General features: G+C 41.0%; 1 protein-coding gene across 1 annotated transcript in view; it reads left to right on the forward strand.

Annotated features, from left to right (window-relative positions):
- Nucleotides 1-1,164: 1,164 nt before the first annotated feature.
- Nucleotides 1,165-17,376, forward strand: part of ift80 (intraflagellar transport 80 homolog (Chlamydomonas)) — a 34,213-nt gene continuing 18,001 nt past the window's right edge. Inside the window, exons 1-8 of the mRNA XM_034115135.1 lie at nt 1,165-2,201; nt 2,324-2,384; nt 2,725-2,946; nt 4,923-5,033; nt 5,204-5,272; nt 7,485-7,594; nt 8,596-8,685; nt 8,783-8,920. Coding sequence (XP_033971026.1) covers nt 2,348-2,384; nt 2,725-2,946; nt 4,923-5,033; nt 5,204-5,272; nt 7,485-7,594; nt 8,596-8,685; nt 8,783-8,920 — 777 coding nt within the window. The 5' untranslated portion in view covers nt 1,165-2,201; nt 2,324-2,347. The remainder of the gene's footprint in view (nt 2,202-2,323; nt 2,385-2,724; nt 2,947-4,922; nt 5,034-5,203; nt 5,273-7,484; nt 7,595-8,595; nt 8,686-8,782; nt 8,921-17,376) is intronic.

Below are 17,376 nucleotides of genomic sequence, written 5' to 3' on the forward strand. Positions count from 1 at the left end.
ATTAAAAAAAGGATATCACCCTGATAATATCAGTAAAGAGATCAGGCTGACAACTGCCTGATGATTGTAACAAATTAGATGATATTCTAACAGCAAACATTACAAATGAATAACTTCCTATGCTTTGACAGATTCGTTTCAGTACCCCTCTGCATCAAATGTAGGTTTTTCATTTCTGCGTCACAAAGTTGAACGAATAATGACCCTTGCAATGATGGGAAAAACGGAAAATATTGTTAACGTAACGCTAACAGGAAAACCCTGTTAATATGCAAATAGCTACATTTTCTTCCCAAAGTGCACAACCTTTTCTATGTTGTATGGTTATTACTTTAGCTAAACTGGCTCACTACCCGGTGGTTAAGACGCAACGTCCTAAATTAAACGAAGAGCTTAAACTGACACCAATATCAAATGTAATCCCCCCCACTGTTATGTTGGGGGCGGAGGTGCACACGGACCAACCTAACTCGCTAACTCATTCAAAGAACGAATGTAACGTCAATATAACGTAACTGTTACGTTGACGTTATAACTACATGTACCTATGCAGATAAGTACTTTAGTAACGCTTGCTCGGCCACAGGATAAACGTATTTATTGTTAACTTTGCCACGTTAATGCGCTGATTTGGCTAATGTTAACGTAACGTTAGCAGCTGTAGCTAACTATCAGATGTGAAACAATGCAGCATGCTAATGAAATAGCAAACTTTGACTATCAAACGTATCTTCGTCTTGGATGTGTAACGTTACCGAAACACTGTAAAGTATACTGTACTCAATGTGAACCGTATCGCAATTGAAAGGGGCGAATTGATATGGTATTCGCATAAATAACATTGCCAAACGCTAAAGTGGTTGACTTTAAGCAGCCAAAAGTATTTCTGCAGTTTAACGTTTAGCATAGCAACATTAACGTTAGCTTAGAAAAGTTATGTTTCAGCCAGGGGCGTGTGTGACTACAACAAGGCACGTCTTGCGTTAAATGTAATAAAAGGCAAAAAAGAGACCACTTCGCGTTACATACCGCAGTATTGTTAGTCATTACGTTTTTAATCTGAGCTAATGTTGAAACGTATCGTGTTGTTAATGTTAACTAAGGTTGGGAGCTAGTTATGCGTTTCAGCAAATAGACGGAACCCAGTCATTCACTTACTCTCAGCTAAAGTGTTTCAATATACCTTCCACGATAAAAGCACGGTCTGTCAATAGTCTTCCTTTCTGACCCAAATCACGTAATCGGAAAAAGTATTCGTTCATCCAAAATCGGCTAATATAATCCACAAAATATAGCCCGTGTCATTCCGAGTCGCTCTCCTACTTGAAAACTCTAACTTGTAAATGGCGCCTAAACTGTGCTGTCGAACCAGATTCGTTACAAACTGACGCAAGGCACCATGGAACGTTCAAAGGGCAGGGGGAAAAAAAACACGAAATTCAAAAAAGGGGACGAAGCCAACTCCGCCTCGCTCCAAACAAACAATAACAAGACGAAACAAATTACAAAACTGGAAAACGCAGAAAGTAACTATTTGCTTTTCACAATGGTATATTGAGTAAGATTATTATCATATATTCAAAGCGTAAAGTTTCTACGTGTCCAAACGGTTGCCTGGTTACAATAGAACAAAGTCCCGCCCAGAGGAACAGTTTTACATTCGAGGAAGTATTATTCGATCGATGGACGAGTTGTGTTATTTTTATTTCATTTTATTGAGTGCCATTACGAACATTCATTTAAAATGTGCCATTTATACTGGTAAATCATTCGAAATATCTGTTTTCGATGACACAACTCTCGCGATAACTTGCGTTTCAACTAGCTGCTTATGACGCTCATGACCCATTTTACATGGCTACCAGCAGTTAGCATGGATAGCTTGAGCGAGGAATTGCTAATAAGTGATGGATAGGCTTTCTGTATACTTTATTAACTGTTCATGCATATTTGCTGGACCAAGTGATACGCATACATTGCTGGCTGTCCCATAACTAAAGTCGGTAACGACAGAAGGATGTCCGTTATAAGCAGAAAATCAAGTTAACTTTAGCATTCAAGTAGCAGGCAAGGCTCTGGGACATCTGAGGATTCACGTTAGCAACGGTGGCAGGGACCGTAGCAACTGCAGACGCTTGTTTCATCCACCGTTACAGAGAGCTACCAGAGCATGCTAACAGCTAAGTCGCCATATATTAAGGGTACGGTTCAATGTTTTGGATTGAATGTTTATGTTGTTTCTTTCTGTTTTTGACATTGTTGTGTTATAAAGAGGTTTTATACGAGAGGGCGTTCACTAACTGACAATGTCTTGTTCGTTTAGGGATCAACAGAGCAAACATCCACCATGAGATTGAAAACATCGTTGCTACAGGAACCCAAACATATCCTTTTTACGATGTCGTTTACCAACCTTACATTGCGTTTCTGTACAGTTCAAATAACTCAACGTCAACACGTTGAAAGTGTTACCACTATACGTGTTATCAGAATCACAATTCGTTTATATATATCCCACAGTAAGTATTATTATATTTACAAGTGTAGTCATTTAAGCCTTGTATTGTTGGGGTCGACCTAGCACCTAACTTCTGCTAAATCTAGAACTTGTTTATTCTATTTTCAAAAGTCCCTACTTATTGCAAAAGCAACCATGGGATTTCGAATGACCAATTACAAATACATATGCCTACCTTTCTAACACTTTCCTTAACAGCAGATCACATAAGGAACTTGTGAGTTGTGTTGGCTGGACCTCAGCAGATGAGCTGTACTCATGCAGTGAGGACCATCAGATACTTAAGTGGACCCTGCTGACCAGTGAGACCAATCTAGTTGTCAAATTGCCAGATGACATTTACCCCATTGATCTACACTGGTTCCCTAAGACCGTTGGTGGCAAGAAACAGAACCAGTCTGAGATCTTTGTCCTTACCAGCACTGATGGCAAGTTTATTTTATCTCTACAACCAGACCAGCATGCTTCAAAGATTTGTTTCTGAGTGTATTCATAAAATCAAAGTCAGTTTTGTTTCACAAGTTGTTTATTTAGTAGCAGCCCCACGAGAAGGGTCAGTGCAAAATTAGTTAGACAACTTTATGTTGAATGTAGTCATCAAATGTTAAATGAACTAATGTAACTAAACATAATTAATGGTTACAGAGTTTGTTCAGCCTGATTTTTATTCTGAGTTAACACCCAGGGTCTTCCTTGATCATTAGAAAAGTGTGATGACTCAGGAGTTTTTCCTTGTAGTTTAATTAAATAGCCTCCACCAGTTTAATAATGCATACAAGCATATTTATTTCCATGATTTAACTTCAAAAGAGGATTGTAGTATTGCACTAAAGAGTGAAATACTACAACCAGCTGTAGTTTTTATTGATATTCAATGTCAAATCACTAAAAGTGAATTTTTGTTTTTCATCTTTATATGTGTAATGCCAAACTTGGCAACAGAGTGTTTGTGTCATGGCATCCACATGGCCTCTTATTTCTCTTCAGCCTATATTAGATATAAACACACATGATATGGATGTTCTTTTATGGCAGGCAATGTGAGGTCACAACACTAATGGCAGTGTAGGGTTGCATAAACACACCCACAGACTGAAGCAGCAATTTTCTTTGCCAGACAAAGGAGTAGTGAACACTCTGTTAAGATTCACTTTTGCAACTTACTTTTGCTTTTTACCTTCTAACAGTATACAATATAAATTAGCTATTGTTTTTTTGCGGGGGGAAATTGGATTTAGTTTCACATTTTGACAACATTTGGATTTAGTTTCACATTTTGTGTGTAATCTTATATTCTCAGAAACAGAATATTCAACATCACATCAAATTCTAAACATCAAAATAATAAGTAAACTTAAGTGTTTAGTTTGCCTAATATTTTCTCATGGCAAAGCATGATTGCATGACTGATTTTTTTCAGAAAGGATATTGTGGTGAATAGTACCAGGCTGTCCTAAAGCTGAATCATTTAGCATGAAGGATATTGCTGGGCTGTCTGTTTGGAACAACAGTCTCATTCACTTTAACCCCGTTGAACTGAATGTGGTGTTATTATGATTTCCAACAAATGTATCATCAGGAATGTTGCAACCAACCCTATATAAATAGAAATAAAAGAGCAAGGGGTTAATACATTTTAACTTCAAGTTATCATACAAAAAACACATTTTAGAACAACAAGCAAACGATCAATGCAAAAACAGAAGCATTGCACAGACAATGTTATGACCACTCAAATATGAGACTGAGTCAGTGCATATGTGAGTAAATCTTTTTAATATGTCATTCATTCAAAAGAGACTTTAAGTACAGCTGTACTTTCCTGTTATACTCACTACCTGCTGGACCAGTAACATCCACGTTTGTTGGCATGTCCAAATTTAGCAGTGGGAGAGAGCTGCAGCATGCTGATTTGCAGTTTTAGGCCACCAGAAATTACATAGAACATTCAGATTTTTTTAATACACACTGCCACAAAATATATGTTAGGCTAGCGTTTTCAATAACTGTCTCCATGCCTGATCACCCTTCTTGTCTAGCAAATACAAAATTGCCCCATTTCAACCAACTAAAACCCTTAAGCTGTCATATATGCTATATGTTTTAAGATGATCTGAGAGGGGAAAATTAAGCTTTGTTGCTTATTTTCTTTAAGGGATTAACACTTGTATATTTATTTAAAGTCCTGGACTATACAGTCCTAGTTTGATCATTTACAAACAGTTTGTGCCATTGCTTGATGCAGCAGCCTGAACCAATCAGACTTATGGAAACATAGTCTATGTAAACAGCAGCCACATAGTAGCTAGAGTATAACGCAGATGTTAATATTCCTGAATTATTGACTGCTAACATCCAAATCACGCATAGAATATTTATATAAGCCTGTTCTGCCTCTTCACAGGGAAGTTCCACCTCACCTCGAAAATAGGGCGCGTTGAGAAGAGTGTTGAAGCTCACAAAGGAGCGGTTTTGGCTGGAAGATGGAACTATGATGGCACTGCTCTTATTACAGGTAAAGACTACAGGGATATACATATATTCATTTGGATTTAAAAAAAAACATTGGTTTAATAAGCTTATAACACATATGCTATAACTTTTACTTGAAATATAATGTTTGTGAATTCATCAAAAAGAAAGAAAACAAAATCTTTATATCTCTTTCTGTATCTTATTATTCAGCTGGAGAAGATGGGCAGATCAAGATCTGGTCAAAAAGTGGGATGCTACGCTCAACACTGGCCAGCCAAGGCAAGGCTAAAGACCTTTCCTTTTTCTGATTTAAAAAATGTATGTATCAAGTGCTTGGGTGAAACTACTCTCCGTAATTAATCATATTCACCTAACCACTTTTTAAAATCGCTAACCCAAAAATTAATTCACAAAGCTTAGCACATAATTGTTATGCTTGCATCCTCTGCACTGTGTTGTCAACAAAATGTCTTCTGATGCCCGTCTTTTACAATACTTGCAAGACTGACAACTCCAAGTAAGTCTTAAAGGTATAAGAGATGATTTATAATTCATCATTTGAATGACAGTGGAAGAAAAAGCCAATCTGAGTTTAGACCAATACACTTTAAAGCAGGTCACATCCACAACAGCTGCCAGCCAGCATCAGAAGCCATGTGAAGCTCTGACCAACCAGCTGCAGGCATTTAGTAAACACAACACAACATAGCCCAACAACAATTACAGCCTGTCTGTCTGCCTCTCTGTATCTCTTACATACACACGCACATAGTACTACTGATTGCCTTAGGACCTTCTGGCTCAGTGCATCTTGTGATCGAGAGAATAAGAGCAAAAATCAGACACTTGACGAGAGGAGCAGGCGCACAGAACTTCAGTTGTATACACGTGAATCAGGGGAGCCTTCTCCTTATGTGTTCTCAGATTGTAATATACTGTTATTTTAAATGTTGTACTGATATTTTTCTTTCATTGTAAAAGTCTATCTGTGATTTTTGCATACATGGGCACCTCACATGCACGCGTGCCGGGGTTATTAGCACACTCCCTGAGCTTTCTGCAAGATTTTCTTCTGTATTAAACTCAAGGTAAAATGACATTCAAGGAGGAAATGCTTTTTTAATCCTCTCCTTGGCTGTTGGATTGTGTGCAGTGTGTACATGCTGAGTCTATTAGAACGTAACTGTGCTCGGTTCAACCAAAAGCTCCATGTTGTTGTTTTTTTTATTATAAAAAGCACCAGGACGTTGCAAAGCTTTTATAGGAGTAGAGTTTTATTAAAAGCCATAAAAAAAGACTCCTAATGATACATTTCTCTATCCAGCGTTCTCCTCACAGATGGCGTACTTATTAATTGATTCATCATGCAGCTTGACTTATTAAATGTTTTTCTCTGTTGTGGGACCGAAAAAGAGATGGGGGTTGGGGGGGGGTGAATGAAATTTGGCTTCTGGGGAAATGGATGGCACACTCCTACTGAATGACGGATGCTGTGGAAAACCTGGCTGGGGCAAAGCAATTCAGCCCCAGAATTTAGGAACAGTTTCCTTAGCTGGTTGTTTAGAGAATGAGCTGCAGACCTACAGGCTTTGTAAAGCACCTGGATATAGTAGAATTGGCACAGTTGCACTCCATACTCCACATGGCACTCGGATCACTGCAGGTGTTGCTTCTCCTCAGAGCCTTCACCACCATATACACACACACACACACACACACACCATAGGAGAAGGCTGTTCTTCTTGGGTAGTATGACCCATTTGAAGAGAGAGAGAGAGAGAGAGAGAGAGAGAGAGAGAGAGAGAGAGAGAGAGAGAGAGAGAGAGAGAGAGAGAGAGAGAGAGACAGAGAGAGCAGAGAGATCAGAGATACGAGAGAGAGAGAGAGAGAGATCGAGCAGCAGGATGACCCATTTGAAGAGAGAGAGAGAGAGCGCGCTGTAGGATGAAGTTCGAAATGCAAGAGGGAGGAGAAAGCAACTTGCCTCAACCCCTCTCATCGCCTTTGTCAGATCATGTGACCAGTTGGCATTTGTGAGAAACCACATGCACCTGGAGTGGGGTTAAATGTCAAGCCCTCTCCCCTCCACACGCACATAGCCACAACTCAACTCATACACACACACTCATACACACACTTTCCCCTCGTTTGGGCTTATACTGTAGAGGTTAGACAGGTTTTCTCAGCTGGTGTGCCTGCAAGCTAAGTGCCGCTCCATCCGGCTGAATGAGGTGAGATCTCTGAGGGAATATGATACCTTCTGAGGAGGAATTAGCACTGCTGTACCCCCTAGCTGTTGTTCATACCAGCTCCTAGTTTGTCAAAGAGGGAGGGAGATATTCATACTCACACAGTTTTCTTTTTTCATCTTTTAAATATTACATTGAGGAAGAGTCAAAAGTCCTTGTGTGTGGAAGCACAATCTATTGCTCTTGGTTTGAGTAACACACAATTGAATCCCCTGTTAATCTTCTGTCTTTGCATCTTTCAGGGTCTCCTGTGTATTCTGTGGCCTGGGGTCCAGACTCAGACAGAATCCTCTACACCTCAGGGAGGCAGCTAGTCATCAAGCCTTTGCAACCCAGTGCCAAAGTCATACAGGTACACTATTTGTTTAATGTATTCTCTCAAGAGGTATAGATATGTGACTTAAGTAATTGTTCACTTAAGATTTTATACGTCAGGGTTTTAGAATATAACCATGTTACTGAAACTTGTTTTTAATCTCGCGTTTGTATAGCAATAACTTTACCTGCCTGAGTACCTGACATCACTGGACCCTTTACCTATTTCCAGGTCTTTGTAAATTACACTTGAGGTTTATTGATTTGTATTACAAAGGCTAAATTAAAGAAAATAAAGACAAATTATCTATGATCTTTGAGTGCTGTTGTACTAGAGAGGGGGCAGCACTGACAACCTGGAACACCAGTGAGGATTTTCCTTGTTCACATATACATTTTTAAATTATTATTTTTGATTCTGGACACCTCCTGGGACCTTATATAATAATAATAATAATAATAGTACATGTTATTTATATAGCGTTTTTCCTTGTGCTCAAAGCGCTTAAGTTGAGGGTCTCTGTGCTTCTTTTAAACCTTTTGCTCTCTCGTACAAGCACACACATCACATCCAGTGATGCTAGTTCAACCTTTGTTGGCTTTATTTTAAATGGGTTAACATGGGTTAAGAATGACCTGGTTTGGGTATCTGATAAGATAGGGTTGAGACAAACTGGACTCTCCAAAGGATCTTCTTTGATCTCTGCAATCTCTTACAAAGACATAGAAACACACAACAAACAAATGCATGTGTTCACGTGGATTTCCTTTTGAAGAATCAAATGAGCAAGTAAGGTACTATAAATAAATTATAGAGCGTAAGCATGGAAAGGGAACAGGAACAAGAAAGGCACATAGTCTAAGAACAACAATAATGCTACTCTCTCTGGAGCTTATCCTGCTCATCTTAAGTTTTTCGACTCGGTAAAATTAGAGGGTTTCATTGCTCCCCACTGCTCTTCAACATAAGTGAGAAGTTATGTATGCATAGCATCCTTATGTTGTGTTGAAATAACATTCTCTCTCTCCTCCCTTTAGTGGAAGGCCCATGATGGGGTTGTTCTGAAGGTGGACTGGAATTCAGTTAATGACCTCATACTGTCAGGTGGAGAAGACTGCAAATATAAGGTGGGCAGTGTTTGCGTTTATATTATTTTAAGATGTGTTGTGGGTGTGTTAAATGTTTTTTTTTTTTACTTTTTCAAACCATATACTCCCTTATCAGGTGTGGGACAGCTTTGGCCGTGTGCTTTACTCCTCGTCGTCTCATGACTACCCAGTCACCTCTTTGTCCTGGGCTCCAGATGGAGAGGTGTTCGCTGTGGGCTCCTTCAACACCCTGCGGCTCTGTGACAAGACTGGAGTAAGAAAAAAGTGTATTATATATATATAAACCTTATTTCTAAATTGTGTCCCCTCATACAGTAGGGCGTTAGGCATTGTCAGTATAAACTATTACATACTGTATATAAATAAGTACACACAAGTGCTCTTGTATTAACAGAAACAATTAGTCTTCCGCGGTCTTACTCACTTGAACGAGGACTGTCAAAATGGTGATGTCAATTTTTATACCATCTAAGGTGGCATCATTTCAGTTGTATGTGTTTCCATTTTGGTAAAAGTTCTTCTCGTCAGTTGTGCAGATGCAGGTTTAAGGGGCCATACACTCTGTCAGATCAGCCTGTTGGATGGTTGAATTTCTTTGGAAACCCTTGCCACCCCTCATACACCCCTCCGCCTTTAGGTTAGGAGGAGGTGGTGTGTCCATTTTATAACTTTCTGGAAAGTTCTGCATATATTGCAATTCTCTGTTTTGTATATTGTAATTCTCTCATCTGCCAATATGCTTTGCAGTCAGTTAAGTCTTTTTTCTGAACCACACAATATCTGAGGTATGTTTCCAGTGCAGTACGGTTTATATTGTGTAGCTCTTTGCAGGCCTTCTATATCACTGTTACTCTCAAACAACATTAAGCTGCTTTCCACATGTTCTTGTTACCTGGTGCTAATGGTAACCCGAGTTGTAATGAAAGAAGAAAGGAGAGAATGAGGAATAGTAAGAGTTGTTTTATTATTGCTGAGCTTTTTGCCAGGAACAATGTTAATAGCTCCTCGCTCTGCCCTCATGGGACATTTAGGGCTTCTTTGAGTTTATGTGGAGCTGTCAGTGCATTGCCATTTCAGACCTGTTGTAATGAAAACAAAGAGCCAGGGCCGGGTTTTGTGTGCTGATCACCAAGCATTTCATGCTCCATTTTGATTTCATTAGGTTCAAATGGCTTTTATTTTATTTTGGAGAGCTGAAAAAAACTGGACTGGATAGAGGTCTGAGTCAACACATTTATATCCTCCAGAGGAGTCATTTGTGTGTGTTTTTGATAGGTTACATTAATATAATGTGTAGTATGGAGATCCAATTAAAAGACTGGGGAAATCCTTTACCGTTACTTTTAATATCCTGATCCAGGGATTTCATTGTCTTTGGGAAAATTACCAGACTATAGCCTTGAGCTGATTAAATCATTAAAATGAAGACAGCTTGTTTCCATTTTGTGTAAACAAATGTAAAAAAGTGTGCTATAAAAACTAAACAGGAAGAACTCAGTACAACTTGCTCCTTTATTTTTTCTAATGACCCGATTCACCTTACAGCCTCGCATTATGAGTTTGTTTACGTGGTTGGTTTGTTCCATTGTTTTGTCAGTGCACCACTTGCTTTGCTGTGGTATGTCTTGGTTAGGACAGTGTGATCATCATGATGATAATTATGATGATTATGGTTCTGCCTTGCTCCAAGTAGAGAAAGGGTATGCTCGCCTTCTCCTCCCTAAGCCCCCCAGAGACTGAGTGTTCTGTAGCATGGCGTGGGAGGCTTGCTCAACAAGAGGATGGGGGGGTAAAAGTGAAAACCTTATGTGCAAATTCAGACATACACTCCCTCTCGTGCATCAAGTTAGAGAATGTTTTATTTGCATTCGTGTGCACACTTGGTCCCTGTAATTACCGTAATCCCATTGAGCTTGTGAGTTTACACACAAACACAGAAGCCATTACCCAATTAGAGGGGCTTCACCTGTGTTGTTGCTGTGGTTTTGTCGTGGTGCAGAAAGGGTTAAGCAGTACGAAGAGTCTTTTCAGTTACTCGCGTGACTAATGGGAAGGAGTTTCATTCTGTATCTGCTACAATGAAACCTTGCACTTTAACGTATTGCTGCTGGCTCAGCAGGATCAGTCCCGCGCATTTAACCCCTTCACCTCCCGTCCAGCTCGGCTCTCCTCTCCCCCTTAAACTCTCAACTCGCTCCTAATCTCTTTTTCTTTTTTTCTTCAGCATTTCTTTCCTCCACGCACCACAGGGCAGATGTAGTTTGTTACACCCCTAATTATCACCGTGGAGGGAGGCGGAACACAACTTGCACCCACACAAAAACTTTACATCCAGGCAAAAAGAACTGGGAAAAAGATTTTTAGCAGGCCACACATTGACTGAACACTAAGTTTGTTCTGTTTAGTTTATCCATAGAGAATCAACATTTAGTCATATTTGAATACCATAGTGAATTATTAAGAAATATTTAATTATTTTCATAGCGTTTTGTTGAGAGTTTGGAGTTCCTGTGTGTGGAGTACTTTTTCTCTGCACATGAGCTTTAACAGGACACAAGACACAAAGAGGTTCACTGTCCCTTTTACAAGATTTGGGATAGACAATAAGTCAGTGTCTGTCTGTGTGCCTGCCATAGTATATGCATGTGCCCACATGCCTGTGTGTGTGTATCTGTGTGTGTGTGTGTGCGTGTGTGTGTGCAACCATTGCCGTGCAAATGTGCCTGCGAGACAGCAGTCTATTTACGAGGCGCTGCAGCTGGTGTCTAGCGTCTGGACTCTGTCACGATCCCTGACACTGTCACTGGCTAACAAGTAGGACTCATTGTGCCAGGCGAGCACCCTCTCGCTTCTTTCACCGCGCCTCCCCTTCCTCCCCCCTTTTTCACTGCGCTTGTTTTTTTTTCTCTCCACTGTAAGGCCATGCTCGTAATCGTATACAAAAATGCAATGCTGCTTGGTTTTGCATTTCTAAATCCGGCACAATATACGTTCTTTTTGTAAACTCAAACGGGGCGAATAAGATATCATGTTAATGATGTAACTGAAGTTCTGCAGATTTATTGTCAATAGTTCAGAGTTCAGACACTTTAATATTAAATGAAGATTCAATTCTACTTGTATTACAGGAGGGATAAACTGCAGAACGTGGTCCCAAGAAAGGATCAAAGCGTGGGTGTTTTGCTCACATAAGCAGAGCAGAATCTTCTAATCTAGTCCAATTTCATATTTATTTCACCATCCTTCCTTTTGGTTTGACGCTCATTCGGGACTTAGCGGGCATTCAAACCAAAAACAGCCTTGTGTTAAAGTGAGGCAGTCCACCACAGCGCCTTTCCACATGACATCACATTGCGTTGTGGCAGAACCTTGCCTGGTTTAACTTTTTTATTTATCATTCAATTGAATGTCAATTTGAACATGGCCTTAGACCCAGGCCTCATTTAACTTAGCAATTACTCCTCCCCTCCCTCTTCTGATCTGCTTTACCGATAAGTCAGTGTACATATCCCGAATATCCCTTTTCTCTCTGAGCCTCTTTTTTCTACTTCTCGATTTGTAGTTTATATAAACAATAAGAAACCTAGTAAGAATCATCAGATGGTTTTAATGTTGGCCTCGGCTGAGCCCTTTTTCTTACTGAAGCTCTTGACATGTAAAAAAACTCAAATGTCTAATTCCTTGGAGTCTTCATGCTTGCAGTTTTTTTCTCCACAATGTGATGTCATATGTCACCCTCCCTATGTTTTAGGAGATGAGTAAATGAAGGTATCGAAGTTAAAGGAAATAATGGCATAATTTGTTTCCATAGCTGGGTTTGTAGAAGTGTGAAACCGTGAAACGTGTGGTTACTGTCTGTTATTTAATACAATTGTCAAATGGCCCTCAACCATGACAACCAATGATTTATTATTTTTAGCTGTGGTTTTTTGCAAGCTCCACCTTCTTTGGAAAATAAATGTCTATCTATCTATATCACGAGTGTGCTAGCAAACAGCTATTCTGTTTGAATGTAAGTGGGAGATTGAGCAACTTTTCAACATTTCCTCTTTTTCAATGATATATAAGCAGATTTTCCTTTGTAAAGCGTAATGTGTAAATCCCACTCTATCTTTCCTCCCCCATGCCTCCCTCCTCCCTCTGTCAGGGTGTGTTGGACTACCTCGTGCTTATCAGTGCTCCCCCCTCTTGGCTCACTTTCACTTCTGCCTTCCCCGAGGCCCTCTTTACCTCCCTTTTTCTTCTGGGTGAGTCCGGGGGGGTCCCTTTAGGGTCTGTGTGAGCCTTGCTCAGCATTGCCACTCTGGGAATGGGTCCACGTCCAGCTGGAATCACCATCGCTCCTCTCCCTCTCCATGTTTCTTCCTCCTCCCTTTCCTCTCTTTAACGGGCAGCCTCATTCTCTATAGGATCTTTGTCAGCCATCCTTTTTGCTGCCAACTATTATTTTCTCGTAGAGAGTCTATCACTCTTGGCTATCCATTAGTCTGATGGTCTTGTTCTTTTTCTGCTGTAGACTTTCATCCCCTATGACATGCCATCTTCTAATTGCCCGACTCCAGGCTTCCCTGTCTTCTCAATGAGTCCTTTTACCGGTTTCCCCCTCTATCATTTGGGAGTATATACCTGAGCCTGTGCTGGCAACATGCTGCCAACAACCGGCCCGCCAACATCTGGAAATTGCCACTGCTGGAAAAGAATAAAACGGCCCAGGGCTCTGGTCCTGATCGTGAACCACTGTTAGTGAAGCATGAAACGGCAAAAAAAAACAATGTGGATTTATAGTGGCAAGGCTTTATCTGCTTTCATCACATGAGAAGGTGAAGTTGTGCAGTATAGTTCAGATGGAGAAAAGTGACGCAGCAAAGGAAGGAAAAGGCATGGTTAATAACACACAGGAGAAAATATGAACAAATAGTCAAAAAGCAATTATTGGCATGCATCTGGCAAACAAAAGAGCATGTGCGCATGAGAAAAGATGGTGACTGAGTGTTTGAAAAAACGAGAAACTTTTAGAGCGTGAGTGTGTCAGCGAGGGAGAAAGAGAAAGAGAGAGAGCAAGAGTAAAGTCAAACAAAGAGAGTCCTGAGTCAGCAGCAGAGCAGTTTTCTCCCCAGGCAACTGGGCAGGGCTACTCCTCTCTCTCTCTCCACTTGCTTCACCCCTCCTTCCCCTTACAAATCTGTGCTTTTGCATGCTATTTCTTGCTCTCTGCGCTCTTCCTTTCTGCTCCCTCTCTGTCGTAAGCCCGCTCCCTCCATACACTGCGAACTGGTAGAAAGAGACCACAAGTTTCGCAAAGAGCCATAGCTCGATCTCACCCTTCAGACCGATCTGCCTCGCTCTTGTTTTTATAGGAATACTCTTACTGGTTCCGTTTGAACACATTTTGAGGAGCTTTCCAGGCCTGTTGAAGCGTAGTTAGGAGTGTGGACAGCATATGACTGTAAGATGCAGTGCTTACATGGAGACTTAATCTATCATCCCAAGGAGCTCATTAGTTTCCCTCCAGAATGTGGGGATAATGGTTTCTCCTTTGTATTCCAGGTCCTTTGTGCCGAACAGGCTTTGGTGTTCTGTGTTGCTGAACTTATTCTGGCACACTCTACGGAACACTGTATACTAATGTCCTTCTTGCAGATGATCGACCCCATTTTTTTTTTTTTGTGCAAGCTCATGTGTGTGTAAGCCGGTGCTTGTGTTCGTAGAGTGGGTTAGAGTAAAAGGCACTTGTTGACATGGTAATACTTTTACACCTCTCTAGAGTTCGGCTAAAGGCTTGCCTTGTTGGAAACCAAAAAGGAGGGGAGCATGAAAAAGAGCTGAGAAAAGAGAGCAGTTGGAGGGGTGGGGGGCGGGGTAGTGTGGAACTGTCCAATATATCCTGTAAAGTTGGCCTAGGCAGTGAGGCTTGGAGGATTGGTCTCCATAAAAGACGGTGGTTTCTCCTTCCCTCAATCCTCCCTCTTTCCTTCTTTCTCTCTCACTGTGCTCTTGTCCCTCTCCCTTTTTTTCCCTTTACTTCTCCACCCCTCCATCCTTGCCTCCCCCCAAAACGCTGGAGTAACTATATGACAGTGAGACAGTGCCCTGCCAGCTCCTCTGGCAGAGTCATCATTCTCAGCAGCACTAAATCACTGCCTCCACAAGCTAGACAAACATGTCACACTCATCGAGAGAAAGAAGCAGAAAATGGGGATAAAATAGCATAAAAAAAGGGCTTTGATTGTGCACACAAATGAGCGTACACAGAGCATGTGTGTAACTGGGGTATCACTTGTAGCTTTACTGCCAACCCAGAGTTCATTAAGGGCTGTTATTGAGGAGTAAGGCTGGGCTGGAGGCAATGGACCGAGATCCAGAAAAGGATGATTTGAAAGGGTTTCATTTTGGCTTCACCCTGGGGTTCCTCCCCCCTTCTGCTGGCTTCCACACAGATCATAATGGTGCTGCGCTTTGACGTTGACTAATTTATTGACTGGCTTCATATAGTATAATTTGATATATATGTTTGCCTCCACAGAGAAGTAATGGACTTGTCATCACATATACGCATGTATGCACTTAGCTTAATGTATGTGTTTGTATGGCTATGTGGATACCTGTGTTTGTTTAAGTACTATGAAACCAGTATTCATGGCCATGCGTGGTTTCAGTGAGTACAGAAGACCAGCCAAGGTGTACGGATAAAGTTCAGCCTAGTTGTTATCAACGGGCGTATCATGAACCCTTGAAGGATTGAGTTGTGCTTGGCACTGTCTTTGTGTGGGGGGGATTCAATAGAAAGTTGTCCCGGTCTATTGGTTACAATTCATCAATTCTTTCTACCTGTATGAAAGCCTTTCGATCATCTGAGTACTCCAGTATATTTAATTTGTACCTGCCATCAGGCATGTGTTTGTGCATGTGTGTTTGTGTGTGTACATGATTGTGTGTGTTAGCGCATGTGTGCATAGTTGGTGCTAATATAATTCTGCTGTCCAGCTCACAGCTGTGTCCTGCTGATGAGTCCCAGGAGGCCCCAGCATGTGTCTATGGTTACTATGTTGAGGCTCCAGCATGAAACCATGTGTAGATCATTACTCTCTCTCTCTCTCTCTCTCTCTCTCTCTCTCTCTCTCTCTCTCTCTCTCTCTCTCTCTCTCTCTCTCTCTCTCTCTCTCTTCCTCTCTCTCTCTCTCTCTCTCGCTCACTATCTTCTAGTTTGTCTTGCTCCCCTCTCTCTCTCTCCCTCTCTCCATTTTTCCCTGCACTGCCAAAGCTCCAACTTGTGCCACTCTGCACTCGTCCCAGGCCTCTGTATCTCTCTAGCCGAGCCAAGTGGGTATTTGAATACAGAGATTTGCAGAGCTCCTCTCACTGGCCTATATTTAGAAATGGGCTTATACGATAGCTATAGTTGTTGTGTGTAACTGCAGAGTCAGGGAATGCAAATGGTTTATTGTGCAGCAGGCAGAGAAAGCACTGTGCTCGTAACTTCACTTAGTGCATATTGGGTACTTTAACAGTTGGAAATGTAAATCGTTGTTGTGTTACAGGCCATAACTATGTAATAAGAACAAAAATTCCCTCTTGCACTGTACATCAGTGCATGCATACATACATCATTTTACACAATCACATGAGGAAACAGATCTGCAACGTAAAGAGACACGACCAGCTGAGAGGACAGATTGTGTGGAAACCTTGAGCCACACAAATACACAGTACTGTTGTAACCGTATTGTTGTTATTATTATTATTATTATTATTATTATTATTATTATTATTATTTATCTTGCAATTATAATTTTTATAATAGAACATCACCATTATGTGCACACTTGTTTTGATAGTGAGTAATGTAATACTGCATTGCAATGTGGCATAACGATTCATAGATGTTTGGCAGCTAAGTAAAACTGAATCTCCATAGTTTAACAAACACATAGTTTGAAAGTAGTTTGGCTCATAGCAACATCATCAAATCTGTGTGTGCAGATTTGAATTGTGTATTCTCTTTTAAAAGGCAATTCTGAGCTAGAAGAGTTTCCACACATACAGGTCTGACCTGTCCTGGACATAAGCCCATTTCGTTCTTATACCAACAGTCAGCCCCATCCCCCATGGAGGGGTCACTGCAAACTGACATTTACAAGGCCTCCTAATCTGCTGAGAGATTGATGAACCCTCATCATAAACTGCCTCCTCCTCCTCTCCTCAAAACAAATGGCTTTGTTTTTAGTTTCACTTACATAATCGTACATAATTGGTTTAGGAATGGGAGAGTAGAGTGAAGAGTAGATTTGTGTCAGCATTTTCATACATGGACAGTGTATGTTTATGGCAAGGTACGTGCCTGTATATGTCAAGTGTCCGTTACACTCAGACATGTGTGTTGTGTTTATTATGTGCAGGGAGTTACACTCTGTACCTGCGCTGCCAGGTCCTGCACACGCACAACACACACACACACACACACACACACACACACACACACACACACACACACACACACACACACACACACACACACACACACACACACACACACACACACACACACACACACACACACACACACACACACACACACACACACAGGCAAACTGAAGCCAGCTGGCTTTGAGGAGAGTCTGCCATCTGTTCTGATTTATGTAAGACAGTTTACTCTGGACTAGGTTGGCTCCCACTAGCTCAGTGATAGACCAGCTAAGGTAGTCCTCCTGC

This window comes from Trematomus bernacchii, unplaced genomic scaffold (assembly GCF_902827165.1).
Source record: "Trematomus bernacchii unplaced genomic scaffold, fTreBer1.1, whole genome shotgun sequence".
NCBI lineage: Eukaryota > Metazoa > Chordata > Actinopteri > Perciformes > Nototheniidae > Trematomus > Trematomus bernacchii.